This window comes from Ammospiza caudacuta, chromosome 7, assembly GCF_027887145.1.
Source record: "Ammospiza caudacuta isolate bAmmCau1 chromosome 7, bAmmCau1.pri, whole genome shotgun sequence".
NCBI lineage: Eukaryota > Metazoa > Chordata > Aves > Passeriformes > Passerellidae > Ammospiza > Ammospiza caudacuta.
In genome coordinates, this window is record NC_080599.1 from 24527733 (window position 1) to 24555317 (window position 27585).

The 27585-nt window shown below is 44.1% G+C and overlaps 1 protein-coding gene across 1 annotated transcript in view; it reads right to left on the bottom strand.

Annotated features, from left to right (window-relative positions):
* Positions 1–27585, bottom strand: part of HMCN1 (hemicentin 1) — a 163689-nt gene that overhangs the window by 130061 nt on the left and 6043 nt on the right. The window contains exon 2 of the mRNA XM_058808957.1: positions 2626–2696. Coding sequence (XP_058664940.1) covers positions 2626–2696 — 71 coding nt within the window. The remainder of the gene's footprint in view (positions 1–2625; positions 2697–27585) is intronic.

A 27585-nucleotide genomic window follows, 5' to 3' on the forward strand; every position in this document is an offset into this window, starting at 1 on the left:
ATGCCTATACAGTCCAATGGGACACATCAGTATTTCCAAATTCTTTCAGCAGAAGACTCTTCCACATAAAGCTTTAATTTGTGGGCAAAGTCAAAATAATAGCTAATTTATACCGACATCTACTTGGAACAGGAAAATTTCTATCCCACTTCAAATCTACTTGATGATCATCTCATAATATTCTGTATGGCAGCATCTGTTTTCTACATAGAACACCAAAAGTACTACTGAGCTAAATGGCTGTTCTGAGAACAAGCATGGACTTTATTCCTATAATGTAGAATAATACTGTTAAAAGTCAGCTGGTAAAACAACAAAACATCATCATCATGGAATGGTTTGGATTGGAAGGACCTTAAAGCCCATCCAGAGTCACCCCTGCCATGGGCAGGGACACCTCCCACTGTCCCAACTTGTGCCACGCCGCATCCAACCTGGCTTGGGACTGCCAGGGATCCAGGGGCAGCCACAGCTTCCCTGAGCACCCTGTGCCAGGGCCTTCCCCCCTTCACAGGCAGAATTGCTTCCTAACATTTAACATTAGTATTGTCTTTACTTAAATTTTAAAAAGTAGAAAAATTTCCATTCAGTACATTCAGTATTTCCTGCCTTTCTCTCCAAATTGAAATTAAATACAACTACCTCATGAAACTTTCTGGAAAAGCTGAGGTGAGTGAAGCTCAGGAAGCTTTATTTTCCCTTCAGTTTGAACAGGCCCACAGAAATACACAAAAAATCTCCTTAACCAAAAAAAAAAACCAGAAAAACCCCAAAACATCAAAAAACCAAAAACAACACTAACACTAAGGAGTCATAGCTGCCCAAGTCCATGTTGTTATCACACTGTCTGTAAGAATGATTCAAAGATAATTACAGATGAAATACAGGTGATACCTCCTAAGCTGATCCTGTATCCATGGCACATGTCTTTTATCACACTGAATATAAAAGGAACAGGGCCCAGTTTCTGCAGTGAAATGTACACAGCCCAATTTTTACCTGATGTCAAATGTCAGCCAAAAGACCCTCCAACTATTCTGTGACAGATGAATGGAAAACAAGAGCTGGAGTTACCCTCATGTTCAGGGAGGACAAGTTGAGCATATTTTGATATATGTTTTATACACAAGATGCCTTGAAGTATTTATCTTCACCTTAATTTTAGCTTTGTTCACTAATGAGAATATTTGGCCCATGCCCTTTCTCAAAATGAACCCAGCTCAAAATTTCCTCTACCTCCACAACATTCTTGCATCCTTTGTCAGTCATTTTGGAAAAATACTTGTAACAAACATGTAGAAAGGTCATCTTGCAGTAGAGAAAATATAAACACTATCAGTCCTGTTCTAATCATTTTTTTATTTCTGTTTTGGCCCTTCACCACTACAATGGGTGAATACAAGTCAGTGAGAGCCTTCATAGAGCAGAATGAGCATATCTTGAAAGTAATTATGAAATATGCGATCAACCAGCATTAAAGAATGAAATTTAAAATTAAGTAGACAGAAACTTTTAAACAACTTGATTAGAAATTAAGAGTTTGAAATTCCCCAAAGCTTCACCCAATACATCCACCTTTTAGAAACAGCTGCAATTACTGTCCATTACAACTATTGAGGAAACAAAACATGACAACTGGATGGAGTTTTAAACCTTACATTTCCCCATGAAGAAGAAAACCGCAGTAGCTATTGTTTTCTCTGGATTTCAAACCTCCTGCCAACTTTTAAAGTAATCTTCAAGCAATCTGCTCTTACAGGGATTATATCATGTGCCAGTTTCTGAGGGAGAGCCTGTCTGGCACTACTGACTCCAGCAAGGTTCACCACAGGTCAGAAGCATTTTCCTTGGTTAAAGACAGGACAATAGGAGCATATGTTCTGTCAGTAAGGATAACTCCACTCCAGTACTTCCTCCTTTCTTTCTATCAGCTGAAGAAACAGCTGGAGCAGAGGCAGGGCAGAGTCAGGTTGGATCTCAGGAAAGGTTCTTCCCCCAAAGAGTGGTGTGCACTGCCCTGGCTCCCCAGGGAATGGGCACAGCCCCAAGGCTGCCAGAGCTCCAGGAGCATCTGGGCAACACTCTCAGGGATGCACAGGGTGGGATTGTTGGGGTATCTGAACAGGGACAGGGGTTGGTCCTGTGAGTCCCTTCCCACTCAGGATATTCTGTGATTCTCAGAAGCCTTTGAATCATTAAGTGCCAAGTAATGCACAGCAGGGAAGGCAGCACCTATGGAAAACCTGATGGGTCTGACAGTCCTCTTGCTTGAATGGTGTTCACGGAATGTAATATCCATAATACAGTAAAAGCAAAATAATCCATAAATGTCTTTGTGGACAAGTGGCAGGCCTAATGGAAATGCCAACTAAATGTTAGCATTATCTAACTATTCCTTCTTGTGTTACTGAACGAGTCTCCACACAATGATGTAAACTAAGACAAAGGAATGAATCATAGCCCTAAATTAGGATGAGCAGGAAGCTGACAGTTTGTGCAGGCAAAATGACAGAGAAAAGTGATCTACATCTTCACGAATTCCTGCAGCAGGAATAACAGCACAAGAGGAAAGATGGCATGAGGATACAGTCTTTGCTAGAACCACATAGGAAACAAGTTACTCACCTGAACATAAAGTTCCCTAAGTTCAAATTGAAATTTCTTGGGATCTGTGGTTATTGTCACTGGACCAATTTCTAGAATGAAATACAAAAAAAAAAAAACAGAGTTATCCAAAGACATAAGGTAGTAAAAAAAATTGAAATTAAAAGCATTCAAAATAGTAGAGAATGATATCCCCAGTACTGAAATCTGTGATTTCAAATCTGGTAACTTCAATCTTCCAGTATTACCAACCTCTATGTGCCTTACATAAAGCCTTTCAACCTTTGATTTTGATCTAACATTTAATTCTTCTTAATAATAAAAAGGGAACAAAAATTCCCAGAACAAATGTTGCCAGACTACAAAATAATGTATTTTTCCAGAAAGAGTCTCTTCAGACTGAAAAAAATGAGGCTTTGGAAAAAGGTTATAGCAACCTTCCAGTGCCTAAAGGTGCTCAAGGAGAGTTGGAGAGGGACTTTGAACAAAGAGGGCCTGGGGGGACAGGACAAGGGGAAATGGCCTCTGACTTAGATGATATCAGACACTGGGGAAGCAGCTCTTCCCTGTGAGGGAGGGGAGGCCGTGCCACAGAGTGCTCAGAGAAGCTGTGGCTGCCCCTGGATCCCTGGAAGTGTCCAAGACCAGGCTGGATGGGGCATGGAGTAACCTGGGATAGTGGAAGGTATCCCTGCCCATGGCAGAGGGTGAAACGAGATGAATTTAAGGTTCCTTCCAACCCAAACCATTCCACAACTATGTGACTGTAGGTAAACATGAAGAGATCTCTTTGGACAGAACACACATACTTGGCTTTGCAATTTTACACCTGTAAAAAAAAAAGATAGAAAAAAACCACATGTGCTACATCTCCTCCCTGAAAAAAAAAAATCTGCCTCTGGAAAAATCCCAGTGTGAGCCCTGTCCGAAATCCAGCACATCTAGCAGGAGCTGTCAGAAAGAACCAAAGCAGAAACAACTACATTCATGGCATTTGCCATGTCTGGCTACTGAGGAAGGGCAGGACATCCAAGTGAAGTTGCCTGGGGTGTGTAACAGCAGCACACGTGAGCATTTCCCAATCCCATGGAGCTGTCCCTCTGCCCCTCACACAGCTGCCTTCCTGACTGGTACCAATTTGATTCCAGCCAGCTGGCTGCTATGCCGTGATTTCCTGCCTGTTCACCTCAATCTGCCTTGGCACCAGTGCCCTCCATTTTCTGCCTGGCCCGGGCAGGCACTGCTGCCCTGGCCATGGGCACTCACCCAGCTCAGCGAGTGCAGTCAGGGTGCTATGCCAAAAATCAATAAATAAACACACACACACACAAATGGAGAGATTTCTGCCAGCTGAATGCTCCAAAGCACTCAAAGAGATCAGCTGAGTCCCGACAGAGCAAATGGGGCACAATTCTGCTGTCAGGGTAAAAGCCAAGCATGAAACTGCAACGGTGCCAATTTAATACAGCTGCAGCTTACAGGGAAGTGCTGCCTCAGCAGACCTCACAACACTTTCCAAGCTCTATAAAAGTTAATATGCACTTATCTTCCATATAATACAGACATTTTTCTTTTTTAAACAATCCAAAGTTTTATTTCACTGGAGTTACAACTGCCATCACTAAGTTCTACTCTAATCACACCAGTATTTGCTGGGCAAGCTCTATTTATGGATGTCTTTTGGTTTAATTTCTTTCAAAGTCACCCACGAGATCACACAAAACCTTTCCTAGAATATTAAACTGTCCTTGGGGATTTTTTGTATGGCTGTGAGTCATTTATCTGTGAATTCCATGTACTAAAATGCTGCACTACCATTGAAAGAGCCATTATAAGGACTCAGTGTTCCTTCACATACCTCATCCTGCTGTGCTCCTGCTCCCCCTGGCACTATTCTCCTTTGGGGATCCTTTACAGCAAACACCTGCAATAAAGCTACCTCCAAATTGTTTTGCCTCCAATCTCCCCCTTGCCAAGCACTTATCTAAAGCACATCACTGACTGGAGTTTATCCATACAGTAACCCCACTAGCTTCATTATTCCTGTCCTTGAGGGATTCAGTGTTTCAGTCTAGAGCAGTAAATCCTTTGGAAAGGCTTTCTTACCCTATAAAATAAAGATCTGAAAGGCAGGAGTCCTTCAGCTAAGCTAAAACAGCCCATCAGGTCAGTTGGGCTGAGAACTTGGCCTTATTCCCCCACAGGCAGCCCAGGCTGGCTCCAGCAGTGCCAGTGCCAAGCAGAGCTGGCCAGCTTCCTGCAGGATCAGGGCTCCAGCTGCCCTCTGCCGAGAGCTCAGCTGGGAAATGGCACCCGGGCCATAGGAGCCAGGCAGGCTCAGTCAGCATCGAGTGCTGTGGGCAGGACAGAGCAGAGAGCCCCACAGGAGCTGTGCAGGGCAGATGTCCTCAGCTGATTCCACAGCCAAGGCCATGTCTGAATGGTGATGGTGTTCCTCCTCACCACCTCAACACTCACCAGCTCATCCCAAAAAACCAGCAGCTGTCCTTCATATACTGCTGTGCCACCAGCTTATGTCACCTGCCTGCCAGAAGAGCTTTAATAGCCTTCACCAGCTTCAGTTTCTTTCATCCTCATTTGGTGACCTCCAAGTACAGCCCAAATCAGGCTGTTTCACCCACACAGGGGAACACAGGCCTTCAAAGTGTCCGGAATATAAAAAAAAAAAGAGCATTATGAGAAGTGATTTAAATGTACATAACAAGCATAGTTTAAACAGAATATTCACTCAGAAACTACACCCTGTAAACACACCAAGCAGAAGAAAATAATAAATTTTTTAACCTTATTAGCTTTTTAGGTGAAGCTTGACACATGGAATACTCCAACAGAATACAGAATCACAGAATGGTTTGGGTTGGAAGGCACCTTAAAGCCCATCGAATCTCACCCTTTGCCATAGGCAAGGACACCTTCCACTAGCCCAGGCTGCTCCAAGCTCCGTCCAACCTGGCCCTGGACATTTCCAGTGATGGGGAGGTGTGGTTTCCCATTCTCATGCTGCAATCTGAATCCATTTTTAGGGTCTGATATAAGAATAATTGGGACTGGTTTGTTGTGGGGGGTCTCTCCATTGCTCACTACTCCAAAACTTTCACGGTCACCCAGAGGGAGCTGTGCAAAGGTAAAAAAGCTGACACAGCCCCAGAATAGCAGCAAGTCTTTTTGAGGCACCAACCCAATCCTCTGGCCTCACAAGTACAGTGTAAATGTCAGCTCTTCCAGACTTGGATATCAACAGTCAGATCTGCACACACACAAACTGGTACCAGCCAAAAGGAAACCTTTTAAAGGAATGACTGCACATCCCTGAGCAAAGCCTGGACTTCCAAAACTGAAATCACAAAAGTCAATGTAGCCACTGTGGCATCTAAGCTTGTACCTAAGTAATTAAACTTACAACTTACATGACTGAATAACACAGAGATCAAGGATTTTGATGCTTCCTTTCTGGGGAAAGTCTTGTAAAAACCATCTCACTGGTAAATAAGGAGAAAAGCCTGCAGCAACCTGAGAAACTGGCCATTCCAAAAGGCCCTGCTGTTTTTCCATGGCTTTCTGCCACACCTCAAATGGCCACATGTTTATGTGCAAGCTGAGCAGCAAGCATGTTGGGAAAACCACAGATTTCCCCATGACACACAATCGCACATAATTAGCACTGACGGTGATTGCAAATTTGGCACTCCCCTAGTCCTGACTACGGAACACATCTGTACCAAATGTCTGCTTTGGACAGCTGGGTGCTTTAGGAGATCTAGCAAAGGAATATGGAAGTCTTTTGCCTACCTCTCACCAACTCAGAACACTGGATTTGTTTATTCCAGAAGGAATAAGAAAGCTCTAAGCGATACATGGTAGCTGAAGGAATTTTGGCAGAGATGCTAAACCTTGTGGAGTGCTCTCACCCACAGAATTCCTTCTAATTCACAGCAAGGATGTTTTCCTGATGCAAAACCATATCCAGAATTAAAACTAACTAACTAAATGCATAAAGCAAAGATATACCCCAAAAAAGTCTCCACATCTTTGAGTACTTCCAAAGAAATATCAATTTCAAAATTATGACACCACAAATGAAAGAGTAAAGTAGAAAAAACCAAAACCTCAAAGCCTACCACAGAATAGCAACAAATTCCTGATACTCCAATGACAATATTAATATTATATATAATAATACCAAAATAATTACAGCTACATTATATAACTACATTAAATAGATACTAATAAAACTAATATTATAGTTAGCATATTTAGTTATCTCTATAGTTATTAGTATATTTTATAAGTTATCTCTTCATAACACAGTAGACACATAAAAAGCCTTTGTGACAATTATCTTCCACATTCTTTTTTATTTTTGAAGTGGACTCACAAGTCTAGCACTGGGCAATTCTGACAGTTTTTGAGATCAGTGGATTACTATGGGTTTCCCATACCCACATATACAAATCCTCACCCTCACACTGATATATGTGTGAGTACACGTATATCAAATAATTTTTAACACAAATGAAGCAATGCTCAAGGATTAGGAGTAATCAGATTAGACTGCTGAAATGCCTAAACCAAGATTCCTGCCAAAAGAAGCTGGTGTGCAATTATTCCTTAAGAGCCATTTCCTGAGGGTGCTGAGCACAGAGGTTTATCTGATTTAATGTTCTTTTCAGAGAAAGAAGAGAACTGTATCCAATCCATTGCAAAGCTCTGCTTATAATGCCTCTGAAGACCTTTAGGAGCAGCCATTGCCAACAATTCAGAGAATAAGAACAATGGTAGAGCTGCTCCAGCCAGGCTCAAGCCAGCTGTCCATCCTGAGGACACAGAAGCAGAAACCTGCAATTTTCCAACAGCAAATTGGGTCCTGCAGGCTCTTCCCTCTACAGATCCCTCATGAGCTGCCACTGGAAGTGCTTCACAGGGCTCTCCTTCCCCTTAAAGAGAATCATCACACAGGTGACACTACAGAGAAGAAAACCACTTGTAGCTGACATCTCAAATGATAGTGAATAGTTTTGTTCCTCACACTGACAAGTACATACACACAGGATCAGAAGCTGTTTCATAGCATTTTGTTTTAATGCATCAAAAAATGCTGCTCCATTTGAACTGATTGCAAATTTCTGTTGTAGACTACCAAACCAAGAAGCTGACTCCACCATGGAGTAAAAAAGACCAAACTTAAAGCCTTGTGCTTCATGCTCTGAAGTGAAAGACACCCCCAACTGCCATTCAGATGATGGGAGCTGTGTGGATAGAAACCTTGATGAATTTTTCCAGCAGCACCAGGCAGCACTGGAGATGCTGCCTACAGCCATGAGCCCTCCATGGCTAACACACATCCCATGGGAATGACCATCCCCATGGATTCAGGGAGCACTGAGTAAGCCAAGATGCTCAGCACTAGAACCTGTAACAGGGTATTTAAAGTTTCCTCCTAAATGATATTTCCTCATGACTCAGCTGCTTTCAGATTCTAACCCGGCTATAATGAATTTTTGAAGAGCCCAGAAACTGCAGTGAGCAACTTTTACCAGATTCTTAACCAGACAGAAATGAGCCAAACCAGCCCAGAAAGCTCACATTTCCTTAACACACTCACTTTTTTGTTTCTTAAATCAGTTTTCAGCCTCATGACTTATGAGTCTAAGTGTAAGAGCAGACAGGAAGGAGTCAGACTGCTCAGAGTTTTTCACCCAGTTTTTCATGAGTTGGCTGTTCACAGACAAGCCAGATAGATTATCCTGGGAACTGCAGAGCCCTGCTAAGCAGTCCAATCCAGCACCAGTGAAACCGATGAAGCTCCATCCCCATGGATGGCAAGAGCCACCACCCTCAGGCATCAAACTCTTCACCTCAGGACAGTGGCCAGAGCCTGGCTGAAACTGTGACCAAAGATCTAACACAAGCTTTACAAGCAATGTGCCTTAGCAAGTGCCATGTTTGTGATGTTATTTCCCATTGTTTTAATAGTTATGAGCTCATTACTTTTTTTTTAATAAAAATAACAATGACAAAAAAAAAGTATTATACATGCTTCATTTCTTGGAAAAGAAAGCTCACTTGGAGACCCACAGTGGGTAAAATCTATTATTCTCATCTTTTGTCTATTGCAACAAGCACTAAGTTTAGCTTATGAGCCTCAAGTGTAGTTGTCTAAAAGTTATTAACCACATGCAGTAAGAAACAATAAAAATCAGGGACAGATTTGCCCAGTACACTGTTAATTCCACCTTCTCAGAACTACAGTCACAAACCACAGGGTGTGGAGAGTAATCTCCTCTACCCAGAGATGGTTAAAATAAATCCAGATTTGCTACAGATGCTTTCTTAAATAGGTGATGCACTAAACAGTCTTGGAACTTCTCAAACCCTTTGCATGAATGGCACATTACATTAACCAAGGAATCCTAATTAAATATACTCCCTTAGGCTGGAAATGAGAAAAAGATAGCTTCAATGCAATAGAAACACAGGTTGATTATTGTTCTGAGGAAGCAATCCATCTGAGCATCTCCTCTAGCTCCACTGAGAGGCCAGAAGTTTTTGTCTATTGCTGGTGCACAACTATGGGCAAAGAGATGAGAAAACTTGAGTCCATGTGGTTCAGATTTAAAGTAACGACTTTAGTGGCTAATAAATGTCCCAAAACAAAAGGACACAAAGCAAGGTTTTTTCCTTTCTGGGGACAAGCAAACATACAGAATGCTGAAATCTGGAGCAGCCCCACCTTCCTCCTCCTTGCCTCAGCCTTTTGCACAGCCTGGAGGTCTGCTCCCAGCGGGGCCACAGTGCCGTGTCTGAGCTGGCTCTGCTGCCTCTGGCCAGCGCCCCATGGATGGCTGCCCAACTCCCAGCCCAGCCACGGCTGGCAACTCGGCTGACAGGCCCTGAGAGAGGCCAACGGCTGAGCGAGCCACGGAGGTTATGGGAACCTCTTACAACTAGGTGGTCCCTGACATCCAAGCCTTGAGCCTGAGCTCCATCCCAGCACTGAGCATGTCCAGGACTGCAGCCTGTGCTCTCATGCATCTCCTGTGTGCCCAGAGCTTTGGGGCTTGTGCTTGCCTGTCCAGCACTGCCACTACTGCAGGCTTCCATGGGGCTGCTTCGCTTTTCCAACAACAAAAGACACGAGCAGACACAAGGGGAAAAAGCTTTGAGCAATTTGCTTTACTCAGCCTACAGTAAAGGACAAACAGCTGATAAGGACTGCAGACACAGCTTCCTTACTGTCCAGCCTGGGAGCAGTGCTGGATCCCAGGGCTGGCCCGCGCTCCCATCTCCCACTGAACATCTGAGAAGGTCATCAGCTCACTTTCTGTTTGTGTTTATTTCCCCTTGTTAACAACAGGCTGAGCAGAGTAAAACTCAGTTCATAATGCTCTTTAAATTCTTTCTCCAGACTGAACTCCAGTTCAGTCCAGGTCTATTTCTGTCTCATCTCTGGGTCTGTGTATTTTGGCACTGCTCCTTCTACACTTGTAATGGCACTGGATAAAGAACGTGCACTGAGGAATCAGGCAGGAACAAATGCAACTACCCATTTCACAGTGCTGCTTTGTGATTAGTTGCCTTATCATGCTGAAGTCAAATCAAGAAGGATTTAAAACACAACTTTTAATTTACAATTTATACTTAATATTGCATTACAAAATGAACTTATTTACCGTGACATCTGTCATGACTGATTTTGAGCTGCTGTCCACGCCACTGTCAGCCAGGAATATCCGAGCTCCACCGTCGGGAGCCTCCTGGCACTGCAAGGTAGCACAGCCTCATCCATAAAGCTCCTCCTCCTTCTCCATGGAACTCAGGTTCCCACCATGCCCCCAAATGTACCTCACCATAAGAGGGGTCCAGTGGCTGGTTGGCAAAAAAAGTGACTGCTTCTTTTATTTGCACGATAGATTAATTCAATTACAATGGCTAATTAAAAGCTTCTTCTGCTTGGAAGATTATATTCCCAGATTACTTCCTTCAAAGAGATTTGGAAGATCCTTGGAGAGAGCTACCTTACTGAAGCCAAGTCAGCTTTTTGATCTTGAGACATCAGCAAACTGAAAAGCAACTGGCTCTTTGCTGCTGAAAGTGCAGCTGCATTGCCTTCCCAAAGGATAAGGAATAACTAATGCATTCAGAACCCACAGCTACACAAAAGCAGACCCTGCAAGCAAATAAAGTCACCATCAGCAACCTGAGCATCCTGGGAGCAGGACAACCCAGTCCTGCTCAGTCTGGGATGAGGGGAAACATTCTACATCCCCATCATGTAGCACAAACCAAAGTCCCAAGGCAGGAATGGTACTTAACAGCGGTAATTACCCCCCAGTTATTAATAAAGCAGCAGTCAGTGTTTTCTTCAAGAAGCTATTCTCCTAACAAGCTTTATGGAGACCATGGCACTAATCCATCAGTCCTTAAAAGTGCCAAAAGACCATGGGAACACAAGGACCTCCTAGTGTATGTTCCCAAATTAACCCTATCCTGCTCTTTAACAAGCTTATGTTTGGGGTTGCTTTCACATTGTAAAAGTCCATTTTATTTTAAATCATCATAGAATCATAGGCTTAGGTAGGAAGGGATCTTAAAGCTCATCTAGTTCCATCCCTTGGGCAGGGACATTCCACTATCCCAGGTTGCTCCAAGCCCCGTCCAACCTGGCCTTGGACACTTCCAGGGGTGGGGTAGGCACAGTTTCTCTGGGCACCCTGTGCCAGGGCCTGCCCACCCTCACAGGGAACAATTCCTTCCTAACACTGAATCAATGCTACCCTCTGGCAGTGGGAAGCCATTCCCCCTTGTCCTGTCCCTCCATCCCTTGTGAAAAGTCTCTCTCCATCTTTCCTGCAGGCTCCCCTCAGGCACTGGAAGGCCACAGTGAGGTCACCACAGAGCTTCTCATCTCCAGGCTGACCAATACCAATGCTCTCAGCCTTTCCCCATAGCAGAGGGGCTCCATCCCCCTGATCCCCGTGGTGGCTCTCCATCTGACCATGGATGCACTACAGTCTATTAGGTTTAAATGGGTCTATGGAGGTTTTTTTGGCTGGAGGGGGTTACATGGCCTGGGACAAAAACACTACTGTTGGATATGAAGCTCAAACACATTATGGTAAGTTTTAGGTGTTTTTCCCTAAAAGAAACACAAAAAAGTAAAGACTGAGCTAGAATTGCTTCAGATGTCAGACACAATCCTTGAAACACTAATTAAATTTTGTCTCAGCAAAATATCAGCAAACCACATAATTATTCAATTAGCCCTAAACAAAGGGAAAAGATAGACACTAAACACAGACCTACCTACTTGAATAATTCAAGCACTACTAAATAGAGCCCCTCAGTTTTCATACCAAGCTACCTGTCTCTCAATAGAACACAAGGAAGAAAGAAAAAAGTTCAATTTTGAAAATTCTAGGAGAATAAAACCAAGGTTCTAGGAGATGACCTGTGTCTGCCTGCACACATATTCATGTATGTGCATGAACATCATCATTTAGATACTCAAAAAGGCTTTAGGATATATCCAGCTGCCATCCTTAGAGAATGCAGATTTCCAAACATAACAAAAATCACGTAATCTGACGCCAGCTGCTGGGAGAAGGAAGTGTCACATTCAGTACAAAATTCAGATATTCTGCATGAGGTTATTACTCTGTACCTAAAATATTCTTTTTTTCCTTTTTACTACTAGAAATGCATCTGCCTTTTTTCCAAGTAACTGACAGAGTTTTTATTGATTTCAGTCAGAACAGACCCTAGCTGCCGTCCAAGTATTCCACTATAAAGTGAATTGCAAAGGGATTACCAGTGTAAAACCATTAGAAACCCCAACCCTGTCCTTTCAGGCATTACAACTGTAAATTCAAATCTCTGTATCATTCCAGCTAAGTCTCCACTTCACAGAACTAATCCATGTGCAGCTGACAGAACATGGAATGTTACAGCAGATAACACTGTCCATGTACACCAATTATTCACTCTGACAATATCCAATTGGGAATATTATCCCTAGGGCTCTAACAAGGGTCCAGTGTTGCCTCAAATACTGCTGTGAATAAAGAGGCATCAATTAGTTGAAATTAAAACACTCATTTAAGGACGTTCAAAGAAGGGCTGTTACTGGTGTTCCAGGTTAACATGGACTTTCTGTTCTTTTTAAAAAGCTATTACTAACTTAAACAGTGAAGACTCTAAATAATCCATTTTCAATTTCTACCTATCAGACACATTTCTTACTCCTGGTGAGGCTCTGTTGGAGAAGTTGGATCAGATGGTTTTTTTGAAGTGCCTTCTAACTTGGGCTTTTGCAGGACTCTACTGTACAAGAAAGCAGTGGGAAAAAGAAGCAGAAAATAAGACTGCAAAATAACTTATCTGACAGAGCCAACCCAGGAAAAAGAGGATACTGAAACATTTTCGTTCTATTTTTAAAAATATGTGGTTTGGATTGAAATGCCGATTTAAAAAGAAAGATATAGCAAGTTTTTCATGGCCAGATGAGCTCTCAAAAGTTTCATTACAGCACTGTTTACTTTGGTAACTGGAGAGTCAGCTGGAAGCAGCTCTCTCCCATCCCTTCACTTTTGCCTGTATCATTTGTAATTGTGTCATTTTCTAAATGGCACCAAGAAAAACATTTTTAAGCAGAAACCATTCAAGTAAGGGATAAACTTCTTGCGGAAGTCTAGAGAACCAAGGCTGAGAAACTGGAACGCTCACCACAACCCAGGGGAAGGGGAAAGGAGTCGGGCCAGGCTGAGCAGAGCCTCCACACTGCCAGAATAGCTCAGTGGTGACCGTGGTCTCATGTGTCTCCTCGCTCTCCATGGGCCACAGCAGTCAGAATGCCTTGCCTCTGGTTCTTCCCAGCTCTGAGTCTGGCCCAGCAGCACACACAGGGCTCCCTGGCAGCTCTGCTCCCTGGGACAGGCTGCAGCCCTGGAAACTGGGCTGCTGGGAGCCATCTACACAGAGGCACAGAGGCTCTTCTCCCCCCTCTGCAGCACTGCACTCATTTCATGCTTCTAATCTGCCAGGATAACTGAAAACCAGAACTTCTCCCCACAGTAGTCACACAAACCCTGAGAATGACTATTTGGTAAATGAATCCTATTGCACAGAAGTCTTACACTCAGTGCTGCTGAGGATCTGGCTGCAAGACACACATCTTTAGTTGTCACTTTGGAAAGGCAATCTGCACATTCACTGACTTATGTGAACTGTGTGGTATGTAAACAATCCCCCAATCCATGCCTAAGCATCATTTCTGCCCACAGTCATTTGTCATATAAAACTGACATCTCAGTCAGAGAGTAAAGCACCTTATAATAGGGAATCACAGAATCGAGTGTGATTCTCTAAGATCATCGAGTCAAACCATTGACCCAGCACTGCCAAGGCCACCACCAACCACATCCACTAGTGACACATCCGCAGCTTTTAAATCCCTCCAAGGGATGGTGACATTTCCCTAGGCAACCTGTTCCAATGCTTGTCAACCCTTTGAGGGAAGAAATTTTCTTAATATCAATTTAAAGCTCCCCTAGAGCAACTTAAAGCTGTTTCCTCCTGTCTTATAAAACAATATAGCTATAAATGTCAACTGAGCAAAGACCAGAAAGAAGCCCAAAGCAAGAAGAGCCATGCACTTCTTCAGCAAGAATTTCAGGTTGCTTCTCCAGCTCTGAAACAGCAGCTCTGAGGGTTCATCACCAGCAGCTCAGCCAAGAACTCAGAGCATGTCACTGTCTCAGTGTGACCTGGATCCATGCAGGACACAGAACTCTAAAAGCTCATCAGGTCCTTTCTTCATCATCCTTCAGAGTCTACCCAAGCCCTCAAGGCTATGAGAAGTCTTCAAAGCAGATGAGCTGCCCCAGCAAGCTGAAGGAGTTGCCCTGAGAGGCCATGGCTGCCCCATTCCTGGAAGCATCCAAGGCCAGGCTGTGCCCCTTGCATGGGACAGCTGGGGATGGGGGACACTTGTCCCTGAGGGAACTTGGCACGGTAACCCCTCACCTCCAATCAAGCTGTGAGAAGGACTCCACCAATGGATGATGGAGCTGGGTCAATTGGCAGACTTTGGGAGGGGGCAAGTACATATAAGAAAAATATTAAAATATGTATGACCACTCATAAATATTCATGTTGCTGATGCAATTCCCAGGTGTATAAAAGGCAGAGCCACCATTTTGTAAACGAGCCCCTGGCATCGAGCCATGCTCCCAGTGCTGTCCCTTTTGCTTTGTGTATTTTTATTAGTTCTCAATAAAACTTTTTATAGCTCATCCCCACTCAGGGTCTGAGTCGTTTATAACAAGCTCCCTTACAACCACGCTGCCTTTTGCCAGCTCCTCTACACAAGAACTGCGGGCAGCTCATTACAGCAGGATCCACGAGAGCTTAACTGGGGAGCTGCTAATCCGGGCAGCTTTGCCCAGCCTTGTCTGCCCAGCAGCAGAATCCCAGCTGTGCAGATCTCTATCACCTCCCCACATGGGCCCAGTGCCCCTGCACTGACCCACAGACACAGCACAGCCCACGGGAGCGCTGGGACACCTCACTAGAAGAAAGCTGTTTCAGGGCTTTGGAAGAAGAAAAAAGAAAGGCATCAGAATATTTCTGCTCTTGATGCAGGTTTCAGTGCTCAGTAGTTTTTAGGAAGCTGTGGAAGGGAGGGAAAAATTAAATATTATCTGTGGGTTGTAAAATTCCACTGAGTTTTCCTGGTGTAAAAATGCAAGCATGCTCCAAACTCAAAAAGCAGATGTGAACAGAGAGGAGGATGAGAACATTAACTTTTTTGCCCTAATCAGCTAAACAGGAATACATTAGGCAAAACCTTGTTTTCTGTTCACTCATCTTGTAAAATTTGTTTGAAATAATGCCACTATTTATGTTTCAATGGAAATTAATTTAACTCATTCATCTTGAACCTTGTATTTCACAGTTTTACTCTCCATCTGGCCTAGCCCAAACAGACTGGAATGTACTCAGCTGACTACTGGAAAAACATGGAACTCTCACAGGGCAATGAAATAATCAATTGCTAAATAATTACCAAACTTACTCTAAAAGAATGATTACAGTTTAAAAACAGAAGCATTTACCATGATGATTGTTTTCACTAAACTAGTTCAGCCTGTTTATACAACACAGAGCACAAAGATATCTTCTCTGGGGAATTTGGATCTGTGACCATAAAGCCATCAAGCTCCAAAAATCAATGTTACCACCTGACATGCACTGTTTGTGTAGGTCAATCTAAAGCATATTTTCTCAGGGTCTGCATTATGTCTGGAAGAAAACCCACTCTCTGAACTGGCAGGTCCTTTCAAATACAGTCTGACAGCTCACACTGGATATTTGAAGTGGTTGAGAGGAGTTGACTCCCCTCATGAGTCAACACGAGTAAAGGGTGAGTGCCAATTCCTGAGCTGCTGCAGCAAGTATAGTCACTGAGGATGCCACCAGTGAATGGCATGGAATCATGGAATGGCTTGGGTTTGGAAGGGACCTTAAAGCTCATCTCATTTCACCCCCTGCCATATGCAGGGACACCTTCCACTAGGTTATTCCAAGCCTCTCCGACCTGGCCTGGGACACTTCCAAGTATCCAGGAGCAGCTCCAGCTTCTCTGGGCACCCTGTGCCAGGACGTCCCCACCTTCACATGGAATAATTTCTCCCCAGTATCTCATCTAACCCTGCCTTCTGGCCATAGGAAGCCATTCCCCCTCCAGCCCTTGTCCTAAGCCACTCTCCAGCTCTCATGGAACCCCCTTTAGACACTGGAAGGGGCCCTCAGGTCTCCCCAGAAACCTCTCTTCTCTAGGTGAGCTCCACAGCTCTCCCAGCCTGTCTTCAATCCTCCCCTTAGAGACTGGTCCTGTCTTTGCCCTGCTGTGCTGCTCAGTGCTCGAGCTGCAAACTCTCTCTGGCCCAGTCCAGTGTCTTAGAGACATTCACAAACCAACATGGAATTCCTGCATACATTGGGAGTCAAGGCAATTTTCCTGACCTTGAAGGCCAAGGAACAAAGAGTGCAAGGGCATCACTAATTCTTTAGACAACTGCCTGTTGGGTAGGCTCAAAGCACCATTTTTTTGTACCAACTGCCCACTGGAATGGTCACAGTGAAGACTTGTCATTTCATGGAATTCAGGAGCTATTCAGGTACAGACATGGACAGTCATCCAGTCTCTCCTAAAGATCTTGTTCAGGTGTCTGCAGTACAAAATGGTATCCAAATGATTACAGCAGGATGGCTCAGCTCTGCCAAACATCCCCTTTGCAGCCAGAGGAAAATCTTCAGGCCTCACTCAGGAAAACACTTCAGGATATGTGAAAAGGGTATCAAAATCAACAGAATATATATAAAAACATTCCAAAGTGTTTTGCTTAACTTTGTGCCTGAGGTCTCCAAATTAAATGAGGTGACGTTTCCCATCTCCTATCCCTTCTTTATCCCTAGAGCTGGGGCTGGATATCCTGGGCAGGATTATTTATCATCACATGAATGTAGCAATACTATACCAGCATAAACCCAACTGTAAAAATGTTAAGACAAATGTTATAGATTAATTCTGGAATGATTATGAGGCCCGAGACCCCAGTGTCCAGCTAAACTATATAAACACAGATAAAACTGTCCAAACTGCAAACCTGAATAATAAACCCTATTTAACTAACAGAATAGCCTAGATGATATTCCAGCTGTCCTTCACACATGATAAATTCAAAAACTCTGTAAGAAAGTTCAGTGTACACTTCTACAAAGGAAATATCAACAAAACCAGAAAAAATTTAATTCATTTCATTCTCCGAAGTCACATCTCACATTTACTGAGCCCTTCCAAGCATGTTATGTTGCTGATTAGCAGTAATGCCTTAAGGTACTCTTTTTTCCTTTTTTCTGATCTTTGGAGTTAAAAACTGCTTTAAAACATCACTGAGGCACATAATTCTTACTGAACGATAATGTCGGGGAGCACCCTGTAATTTAAAACACTGCACTTCTAATGGACAAAACTGAGTCAAGTAGGAAAAGCAGGATGGATCCACATCCCAGCCTGAAAACAATCAGACTTCAAACAGGGCTGAAAAAATGAAAACCAGCTGAGCTAATAAAAACCAGACCCTGCTCAAACAATCTTTCATCAAGTAAACTTCACCTATGTTGTTACTCTTGGAATTTGGTAAAGTAGGAGGAGCCAGCAAGGTCTGAAGACAAGATGAGAAAGGATATTTGGGAAGGATGCAATATTTAGCAAAATAAGATGGCAGACAACCAAAGCCAGACTCTGAGCTCAGTTGTACTGGTGTAAATCCAAACTAGCATCACTGACTGTAATGGAATTACTCTGGATTTACCCCATGTTAAGTGAGATCAAAACCTGATCACAGATAAAATATCAAACTGGGAAAAAAAAGCTTTTATATCTATAGAATGGGACATTTCATTGCAAGTAACTAAACAAGTGTTTATTGCTTAACATTAAACGACACAAGGTGAGATGGATTTGAGTTATCCCATAAATATCCACAGCCAAAATTTTCTACAGAGCGAAAAGTTTTATGTACTTTAAATCTACCTCTAAGCAAGATTTATGCAAATTAATGAGTTAATTCAAAACATGCATCACCTATTCAGTGCCTTCCTTATTTGCTTGTTTCAAATGACTGTAGAAAGAATAGCTTGAAATGAACCAAGACTCATCCCCACAAAGCAGGATTGCAACAGCATCTCTTCAGTTGCCTCCCTTGTGTCCTTTCCAGAAAGGAATACAGACTCTTACCATTAGGTAAGGTGCAGCTCCAGCTCCAGACTGTACCATACACCTCTAGACTGGGGAGTATTTCTGTGCCTCCCCTCTAAACAAAGTCCCAGTCACAGGTACACATCATACCAGTGGCTGTGACAAACCACCAAGGCATTAAAATATTTGCTTGATGTGGTGAAATTGCCAATTCTTCAAAATGCCATTTAGCCAATAGTTATTATTTTCACTTCCCTATACCATGGCTCATCTGGGTAACAGAATGACATTCAAATCAACTTTGGAAGGTAGAGAAAGGGCCAACATTTCACAGCAATGACATGATCCCCACTTTGCACACCCTAAGCATAAGCCAGAGCAGGAATATTGAGAACAAAGCTTGACACACAAAGCAGCCACATTTTCCCCCCATTGTCAGCATTCACAGAGACTGTCCAGATTCTCCCTCACACACAGATCCCACGTAACTCAATCCTTCCAGTTCATTAGCACTAGGGATGCTCCCTCCCTGCTGCAGCTCTGCCAGCTAAGCCCACTGCCAGTCCTGCTGGCCAGAACCACCCCAACACAAGCCATCACCTCCTCTGCTCAGCCCCAGGGTGGCTCATGCACTCTAACCAACCTCCCAAACTGAAGAGCTTCTTCAGCCTCTGCTAACCTGGACTGTTTGGGAATGAATCTGGGATTGCCAAGCAGCACTCATGGCTGGGGATCAGAAAAAGCCATGACCTTAAAGAAGAGGGAAGCAGGAAGCAGTGCAGAACAATAATTATTTTGTCCACTACGGTTACAACTTTAGGAAAGTGTAACTTAACAGATTCAGCACAATTTCAGAAAACAAAATATCAGGGTCAGTTGGTCCAATTTTGACCCAGAACAAAAGCCACAAAAGTACTCCCATGGCCAACATGTGAAGTGGGAATGAGATGTGTCATAGCTACCAGCCTCACTGAGGCTGAGGCAAACACCACCTGCAGATCGAGAGAGGGGGATTCTCCCCTTGACTCTGCTCTGGTGAGACTCCATCTTCAGCACAAGAAATACTTGGAGACATGGATCTGCTGGGCAGAGTCCAGAGGAGGCCATGGAGATGCTGCTGGGGCTGGAGCCCCTCTGCTCTGGCACCAGCCTGGGAGAGCTGGGGGTGCTCACCTGGAGAAGAGAAGGCTCCAGGGAGACATTACAGCACTTTCCAGTGCCTAAAGGGGCCAGGAGAGCTGGAGATGGACTTGGGACAAGGACTTGGAGTGACAGAAGAAGGGACTGCTTTCAGCAATCTGAACTAGTGCAGGGTGTCCCCATTCACAACAGGGAGCTGGAACTAAATGGTCTTTGAAGTCCCTTCTAACCCAACCCATTCCACGATTCTGAGCTCCCCTGCACAAACCTTTTTGTGGGTAACACAGCACCTCTTTCAGAGCAAGAATATATTCTCTTTAGCACCAGCACACTTCACCACCAGGATCCAGTGTGTATATGCAAAAAATACTCCAGACTGTCAAGAAATCTTGAGATATGGACGGGAGTACTGAGAAAGGACAGTGAACCTCTGAGGGAAAAGGGTCAGTGGAAATTTTGAGGAAGTGATGGGCTGAATACAAAGACAATGAAGATAAAAAGATGAGGAGTCAGACAGACTAGGAAAGAAATTAAAAGAAGGAATAAACATTTCAGGGAGAAAAAAGTGATTTGTGGTTTTGTGGTTAACACAGAGAACTGTGACTCAGAGGTAGGTCACATGAATTCCCTGTGATTTGATTCAGCTTATGTAAAATTTAAAAAGGGAAAGACATGACCAAAATGAAACAAACAAAAAATCCAAGACTCAAAAAAAAGGCCAAAAGAAAAACCAAACCAGCAAAAAGCCAACCACATAAATATCTAAAATATCCTAAGACACTGAGATGTAGGGGTTTAAGTGGTGTGCTGTTAAATCAGGAGTAAACAATCCTAGCCAAGCACCACTGCCTAAGCACTTTATGTTCTCCAAATGCTGTAGGAGAGTAGCCAAAATGTTACCCCAGCCAGTGCACACCATGTCTTATTTCAACAAAGTACCAGGGCATCACCAGGGACATCACCCTGGGTTCTTGTTGTGTTTCTGGTTCTCAGGCACTGGAACATGAAAGCAATTAGTGTGCACAGGGATGCTAAAGGTCTCTAATTAAAAATCACACCACTATTGTATTGGTGTAAGTAACAGAAAATGGGAAAAGATCTGCCCAAAGATGGGCAGAATCACAGGTTCTCTGCCTGGGTGCTCCAGCTATTGCTCTTTTACCTAAAATTGTGTGCTTGTCCAAACATTTCCCCTATTTGCAGCCTAAAAACCTGGCTCTGACACAGTAGCTTGAAGTCACAATCTCATGAAGATCATAGTAAACTGAAATACAAATTAATATGGGGGCATAAAAGAAATTACAGTACTCCTAGCTGTCCTAAGACAGAGCCCATCATTTTTCCTGCACAATTTTCCTCCTCTTCTTCTGTTCCTCACTAAGTTCCAACAGCAAAAGTATACTACTCAAGTGAACTAAGACCTCACTAACTAAACAAAAAGCTCCATCCTTTGGAAAACAGACTCGGACATACCATTGCAGAGCTTAAGAGAACTCAGGAAATGTTTCAGAGATATTCAGCATCCCCAGAGACACTTCACTTCAGCTCATGAAAATACACTGGTGTCCAAGGCATGAAAATTACAATGGCTTCCTGCTGACCACCCCAGCCCCCAGGCTAGGAATCTAATTTAAACAAGCTGGCAGGAGTCCAGCAGTAACCTACAGTCACAGCTCAGAGCTGCTATCCCGAGCAAACAGCCCAGACATTTAGCAGGGACTACAGCAACACAAGACATTCCTTCATTTTCATTCCATGCTGCAAACCCACCCCCACTCACTCTACTTCAGCAGCATTTTTCCAGGCTGAGAACTGGGGTACTGCTCTGCTTTGGTTACCTCTCATTGCTGAGCAAGCTCTGCTGGCTGTAATTTATCCCATAAAGTTGATATTTGGCTCCACTATGCATCAGGCTACATGAAATTGGCTTTTAATGCTGCATAATAATCATTCATTGTACCTATATCACACACTTACTGGCCTATTCCCAAGAGCAAATGGTAAGGAAGAGCAAATGGTAAGGAAGCCATGATTCCAGCGAGAATGGATGAGCCTGCTAACAGGGACACATCACTGAGAGTAAATTCAGCCCTTTCTGGTTGTTTGCAATGTTTGATGCATGCTGGCTCACTGTCTGGGAATACATCATCTCCAAAAATACACAGATCTTACCACTAATGCCTGCAGACTGAAATCCAGGTTAGGAATGTTGTAGGAGAAGGGGTACAACTTGGCAAAGTGGTCAGAGTGAAGAGGAGTACCAAGGTGCCAAAGTAAATCAAGATGGAGGAGCACAGGGACACAGAACAGTACATGAACACACAGAGCCTGTTTACACTGGCAGCACACAGCACCAGGGGCATCCCAGCTCCCACTTGGGAACTGTCCCATGGCACTGTCTTGTCAGCCTGGGAGCTGCCAGTGTCACTCCTTCAGCTGACACAGAGAGGGTCTCTGAACACCCAAGGTTCAAATCCTGCCAATAATCTGGGGAGAGGGCAGAGGTGCATGAGCTCCTGAGCAGCCCCGTGATCAGACACACACCAAGGCCTGCAGCAGAGCAGGCTCACAGGAACCCTCAGGGTGTGCTGGGCTGCCCAGCCAGGGGCCTTCTTCAGATGCTGATGGGAGCCAGGGAATCACCATGTGGGAATAACCTATTGCCCCCAAGAGCCCTTGGTATCCACTGGTAGGATGAAAACCTAGGTGTGAAACAAACCTCAGGGACTATTATGTGGACAGTCAGCCCAGCGCAGAATGTTAGAAAGCAGAAAGCCTCTCAATTTACTTCCTGTGTTCTCAATTCAGGGCTTTGACTGAACTAACCTTTGCTTCCCCTACAGCCAGTGAAAGCAAATGAGATCTTCAAAGAGTATTTCAAAATTCTCAGGGGATTAATTGCTCCTTAAGGTGCCAGTTTCATTTTGTGATTTATAGAAAGAGCCTCTGGGTCACCAGCCCCTCAGCTGAGAGTCTTCAGTGAAGTGCCTGAAGTGAAATGGGATTAATCCTGTCCTCAGTGCCAAGACTTCATGTACCTTGACATAACATGATCCCACCCAAGTGCTTGAGAAACATGAAGTCATTGTGCTTCTCCTCTGGCAAAACCAGTTACCAAAGAGTAGGTTGCTCATGTTCCTCAAAAAGCAACAAAAGAAGCTTAACCATAGATCACAAGGGGATATGCCTGACCTAAACCATTCTGATCCCCCTTAAAAATGCAACACTGCAAACAATCCCTTTGCAAAATGCAAATCTTGAACCCAGAGTTCACCCAACAACAACTGCACGGCATGAATTCACTGCCAGCATCACTGAAGGATCTCGTAAATCTGATCTCAGAGCAGCACACCTCAAACAGGAAATCCTAAACACCAGCACCAGTTATAAAAAACACATTATGTTCAACAATGTAAGTGAGGGGTAAAACATTCTCCCTGGCTGGAGTAATGAAGCACAAAAAGCAGCCAGCCCAGAGCATATTTCATTGAATCCATCCTACTCCCTCTAACAAAGCTGCTGATTACCAAGGCATGGTGAGCTGATCAAGTAACACCATCACTCTCTTTCAAGAGAGAAACTGTTTTGCCATTTGCAAACTGAAAAACACATGTTCTCAATATTTCCTCTGATGCATGTGTCTCCTTCAAAACCAAAGCCACAGCATATGCCAACAATTAAATCATTGACTGGAAAATATATACCAACTGGCATCTGAGGGCTCTCTGTCTAAAGGGCTCCTCCTGGCAGGCTTTAGGCCACATTCAAAGTACATTAACTAAATGAAATATTTGCTCCTTTTTCATAGTCCTTAATCTGGTTTAACCAGATCCTCTACTGAGCAGAATCCACTCTTAGTATGAATTCCAAGCAGCCTCTGATACACACACAAAAGATAAAGCCTAAGTAAGAAAAAAGATGACAGGAACCTCAAGTCATAGAATCACAAAGTACCCTGAGTTTATAGGGACCCACAAGGATCATCCAGTCCAACCCCTGGCCCCACACAAGACACCCCAACAATCCCATCCTGTGCCTGAGAGCATTGTCCAAAACCTCCTGGAGCTCTGGCAGCCTTTGGGTCCTGACCATTCCCTGTTTTCACAGCACAGGGGAAATCACCCTAAGGTTTCTAACAAGTTGGTCCAGCAGGATGCAGAATGAACATTCATGATGCATTGAAAAAAATCACCAACCTAACAGAAACTCCTTTTGCTCTCCATCGGTTAAGAAAAGCGCAAACACAACTTGTACCAGCACAGGGAGCCCCATCACTCCATGCCCCCTCTGCAGGACAGGTAACACAGAGCACACCTCTGCATCACCCAACAGGGAGCTTTCAAAGGCACCTGGGCAAGGCTTCATGCCTCATCCTTATCAAGGCAGTACTGCTGGACAGCAGCGCAGCACACAGAGCAAGGATTAAGGATCACAGTGTCAGTTTCATCAGTTTTCAGGTCTTGGGTGGTTCTTTTCTTCTGTTCTTCCCTGAGAATTCAACTTCATTCTCTTCCCTAAAGGCATTCATTCACTATTAATTCATGTCCAGGGAAGGGAACAGAGCTGGGGAAGGGGCTGGAGCTGCAGGAGCAGCTGAGGGGGCTGGAAAGGGGCTCAGCCTGGAGAAAAGGAGGCTCAGGGGGACCTTGTGGCTCTGCACAGCTCCTGACAGGAGGGGACAGCTGAGGGGGGTCGGGCTCTGCACCCAAGTAACAAGAGACAGGATGAGAGGAAAAAGCCTCAAATTGCTCCTGGAGAGGTTAAGATTGAATATTGGGAAAAATGTCTTCACCAGGCACTGGAACAGGCTGCCCAGAGCTGTGGAGAAGTCACCATCGCAGCAGGTGCCCAAAAGACAGGTCAATATGCACCTGGGGACATGCTTCAGTGGTGAATATGGCAGCACTGGGTTAGTGGCTGGACTCAATGATCTTAAGAGGTCTCATCCAACCTCTCAACAATTAACCTCTCTTAACAATTCTATTATTCTAATTCCCCACAACAAAGACATATTTTTTCATAGTTTTCCTCTAGGATTGGCACTTGAAAAGAGGAAGCTCAGCATTTCAAGAGGGAAGTACTGATTGGCCTCTTTTTCAACTTTCCTGTCATATTTCTGTGACAATTCTCTTTACAATCAACACTGTTGCCTCAGTTAAAATGAGATTAAGGTGTATACAATATTCATGGCTCCTTGTTCATTACCATGCATTCTCAGAAAATAGTTGTTTTCTACAGATGAAAATGGGACACTTATCAGCCTCTGGGAAGGACAGCTTATTCACAGCTTTAAAGTACTTGAGGATCTGCATCAACTATCTGCTTTTCATACAGCAGTCGGAATTTGATTTGTGTACATTTAAACCAATCCAGGAGATGCATGCAGCAGCAGAAATTGCTCTTTGCTTTCCATACCACAGAGCTCCCATCAAGACCATAGCCAGTGTTAAACAATTACTGCCATGAATAGGATTCATTGGGCTTCTCTGTGTGATTGTGTGAAATACAAGCTGCTGTAACCCCTGGGAGATAAATTCAGAGTGCAGGAAAGAAGAGAGGAAGGTGAATGAGGAAATTTTTTTTTTGTTTAAAAAGTGGTTAAGAAACTGGGAGGAGATCGCTCTGTGAATTGTACCTAAAAGTTAACATGGGCACTGTGACTTTTACATGGGACGCAACAGGTGAAGTATCCTCTATGCAAATTCCAGAAGCTCTAGGGAAAAGGTACACACTGCTAACAAACAGCAAGGCTCACCTGATAAATGACATCAGAAGTAATTAGAGGCACAGAATAGCACTGGAATACATTGTTACTGAGCTGCAGGGCTTCCCTTGGAATTATAACCACTTGGAGCAGAAGAAGAGAGCAAAGCAAAATAGAACAAGTAGCTTCTAAATTCCGTAGGAAACAATCTCAAATGTAACATGAAAAATTATTTGTAATTCAAAGCAGAAAAGAATTTGGTATTTGAGGCATTATCATTTTTTTTTCCCAAGGAAAGAATCTCTACTGTATCTTCAAATAAAAACAGGGAGAATAATCCCTTGCCAGAAGGATTCAAGAATCAGAGGGGAAATTCACCCTTGTGCATATCTTCTGGGCTGGACATGCAGAGTTAAGACAGCAGAAAAATAAGTTGTAAGTGATGCTCTAACAGGCTTTTGGATCATGTCACAACATTTTGGTTGCCTCACAGATTTTGGAGCTTCTGGCACTGGCAATACTTACTGTCATCTCTAATCTATACAAGCAGCTACTTTGAGGGACCCCAGATAAATCCCTCTAGAGGAACAAGAAAACATCCATGCAATCACAGGGAATTCATTTTACAGATATCACAATGTCTCCGTTAAGGGTGACAATAAGGTTTCACACACTCATTTCCCACAGGCTCAGTCCAGTTATCCCAGAAGCCTCAGAGATGGAAAATGTCTTTAAGGGCTTTAGATTTCATCTTTATCAGCCCAGAGCTCTTCACTTCCACACCACTGGTGACAGCCACACATCTGATGACAGCAACAATAACACTTGGTAGTGGTAACAACCCTGAGCAGTTTTTGAGCTTTAGGGAAGCAGTACTTCCCATTGAAATTGTCACTTGTGAAATATTAATAGCAATACTTCATCAGTTTTAGCACAAAAGAGCCGAATTCTCAGTTATTATACCCAGGTCTGCTTATCATTCACCCTCAGACATACCAAGGCAGCACTGAACAGTTGTACCTTTACACTGCATCTCCTGAAACACCAAGGAAAACCTCAGAATTTAGACATGCACTCATTATTGCTGTTACTGTGTATCTAAGTCCAAGATAAACCAGCTTCTAAAAAACCCCAAATCCTTACACATCCTTGAGTTTTCAGATGGGATGTCCACAAATTTGAGGCCACCAAAACACAGAGCTCTGACAGATCAGCTGTCACCAGCTTTAATCTGATATTCTGTGATCCATCAGAAGAAGAGGGAAATGAGACTTCCTAAATTAGCACTTTTTTCCCCACTTTCAATATTGGTAGCAATATAAAAGCCACTCAACTCTCAAATAACACAACTACTTGGATTAAGTGGAGAGCATCTCATTTTCTTGGCTTCTGACCTTACTCTTTTCAAAGAGAATTGAGGCAATTCTTCTCTATCTGTTGTGGTTTGGCACTGGCCCAATGCCAAGCACCCACAAGAGTCACTTGCTCACCCTCCCTGCCACAGCTGGGCAAAGGAGAGGAAGAAAAAGTTAACAAAGTCTTTGTGAACTGAGATAAGACTGGGAGAAAACACTTCAAGGGCAAACCTAAGGTTGCAAAGTGAACTTTATTACTAACAGAACCAGAGGAGGATAATGAGAAGTAAAATAAGCCCTTAAAACATTTTTTCCCCCCAGCCCCTCCCTCCTTCCCACTGACAGCACAGGGAGACAGGGTGTGGGGGTTTTGCTCAGTTCATCACCAAGATTTTCTCCTGCTGCTCAGGAGAGGAGTCCTTTCCCTGTGAGACCATGGGGCCCCTCCCACGGGAGACAGTTCCCTGTGAACTTCTCCAGCTGCTCAAGAGCAGCAGCCAAACCACACCTGACACAAGGTGAGTCCCTCCCACGGGCACACAGCCCTCCCAAACTGCTGTGGCATGGGGCTCTCTTTCCGTGGGGTGCAGTGCTCCAAGGACAGGCTGCCCTTGAGAGGGCCCCTCTCTCCACCTGCCAGAGGGCTTACTGCAGGGATCCACCTGCTCTGGCATAGGCACCTCCCCCAGGGGCTCTGGGTGGATCTCTGCATCCCCCACGGATCCCCAGGGGCTCTGGGTGGATCTCTGCATCCCCCACGGATCCCCAGGGGCTCTGGGTGGATCTCTGCATCCCCCATGGATCCCCACGGGCTGTGGGTGGATCTCTGCATCCCCCACAGATCCCCATGAAAGGGCACAGCTGTTTCACGATGGTCTCACCACAGCCTGCAGAGGAATCTTGACTCTGGTGCCTGGAGCACCTCCTGCCCCTCCCTCTCCACTGACCTTGGTGTTGCCATGTTGTTTCCCTCATGTTCTCACCTCCTCCTCTTCTCTAAC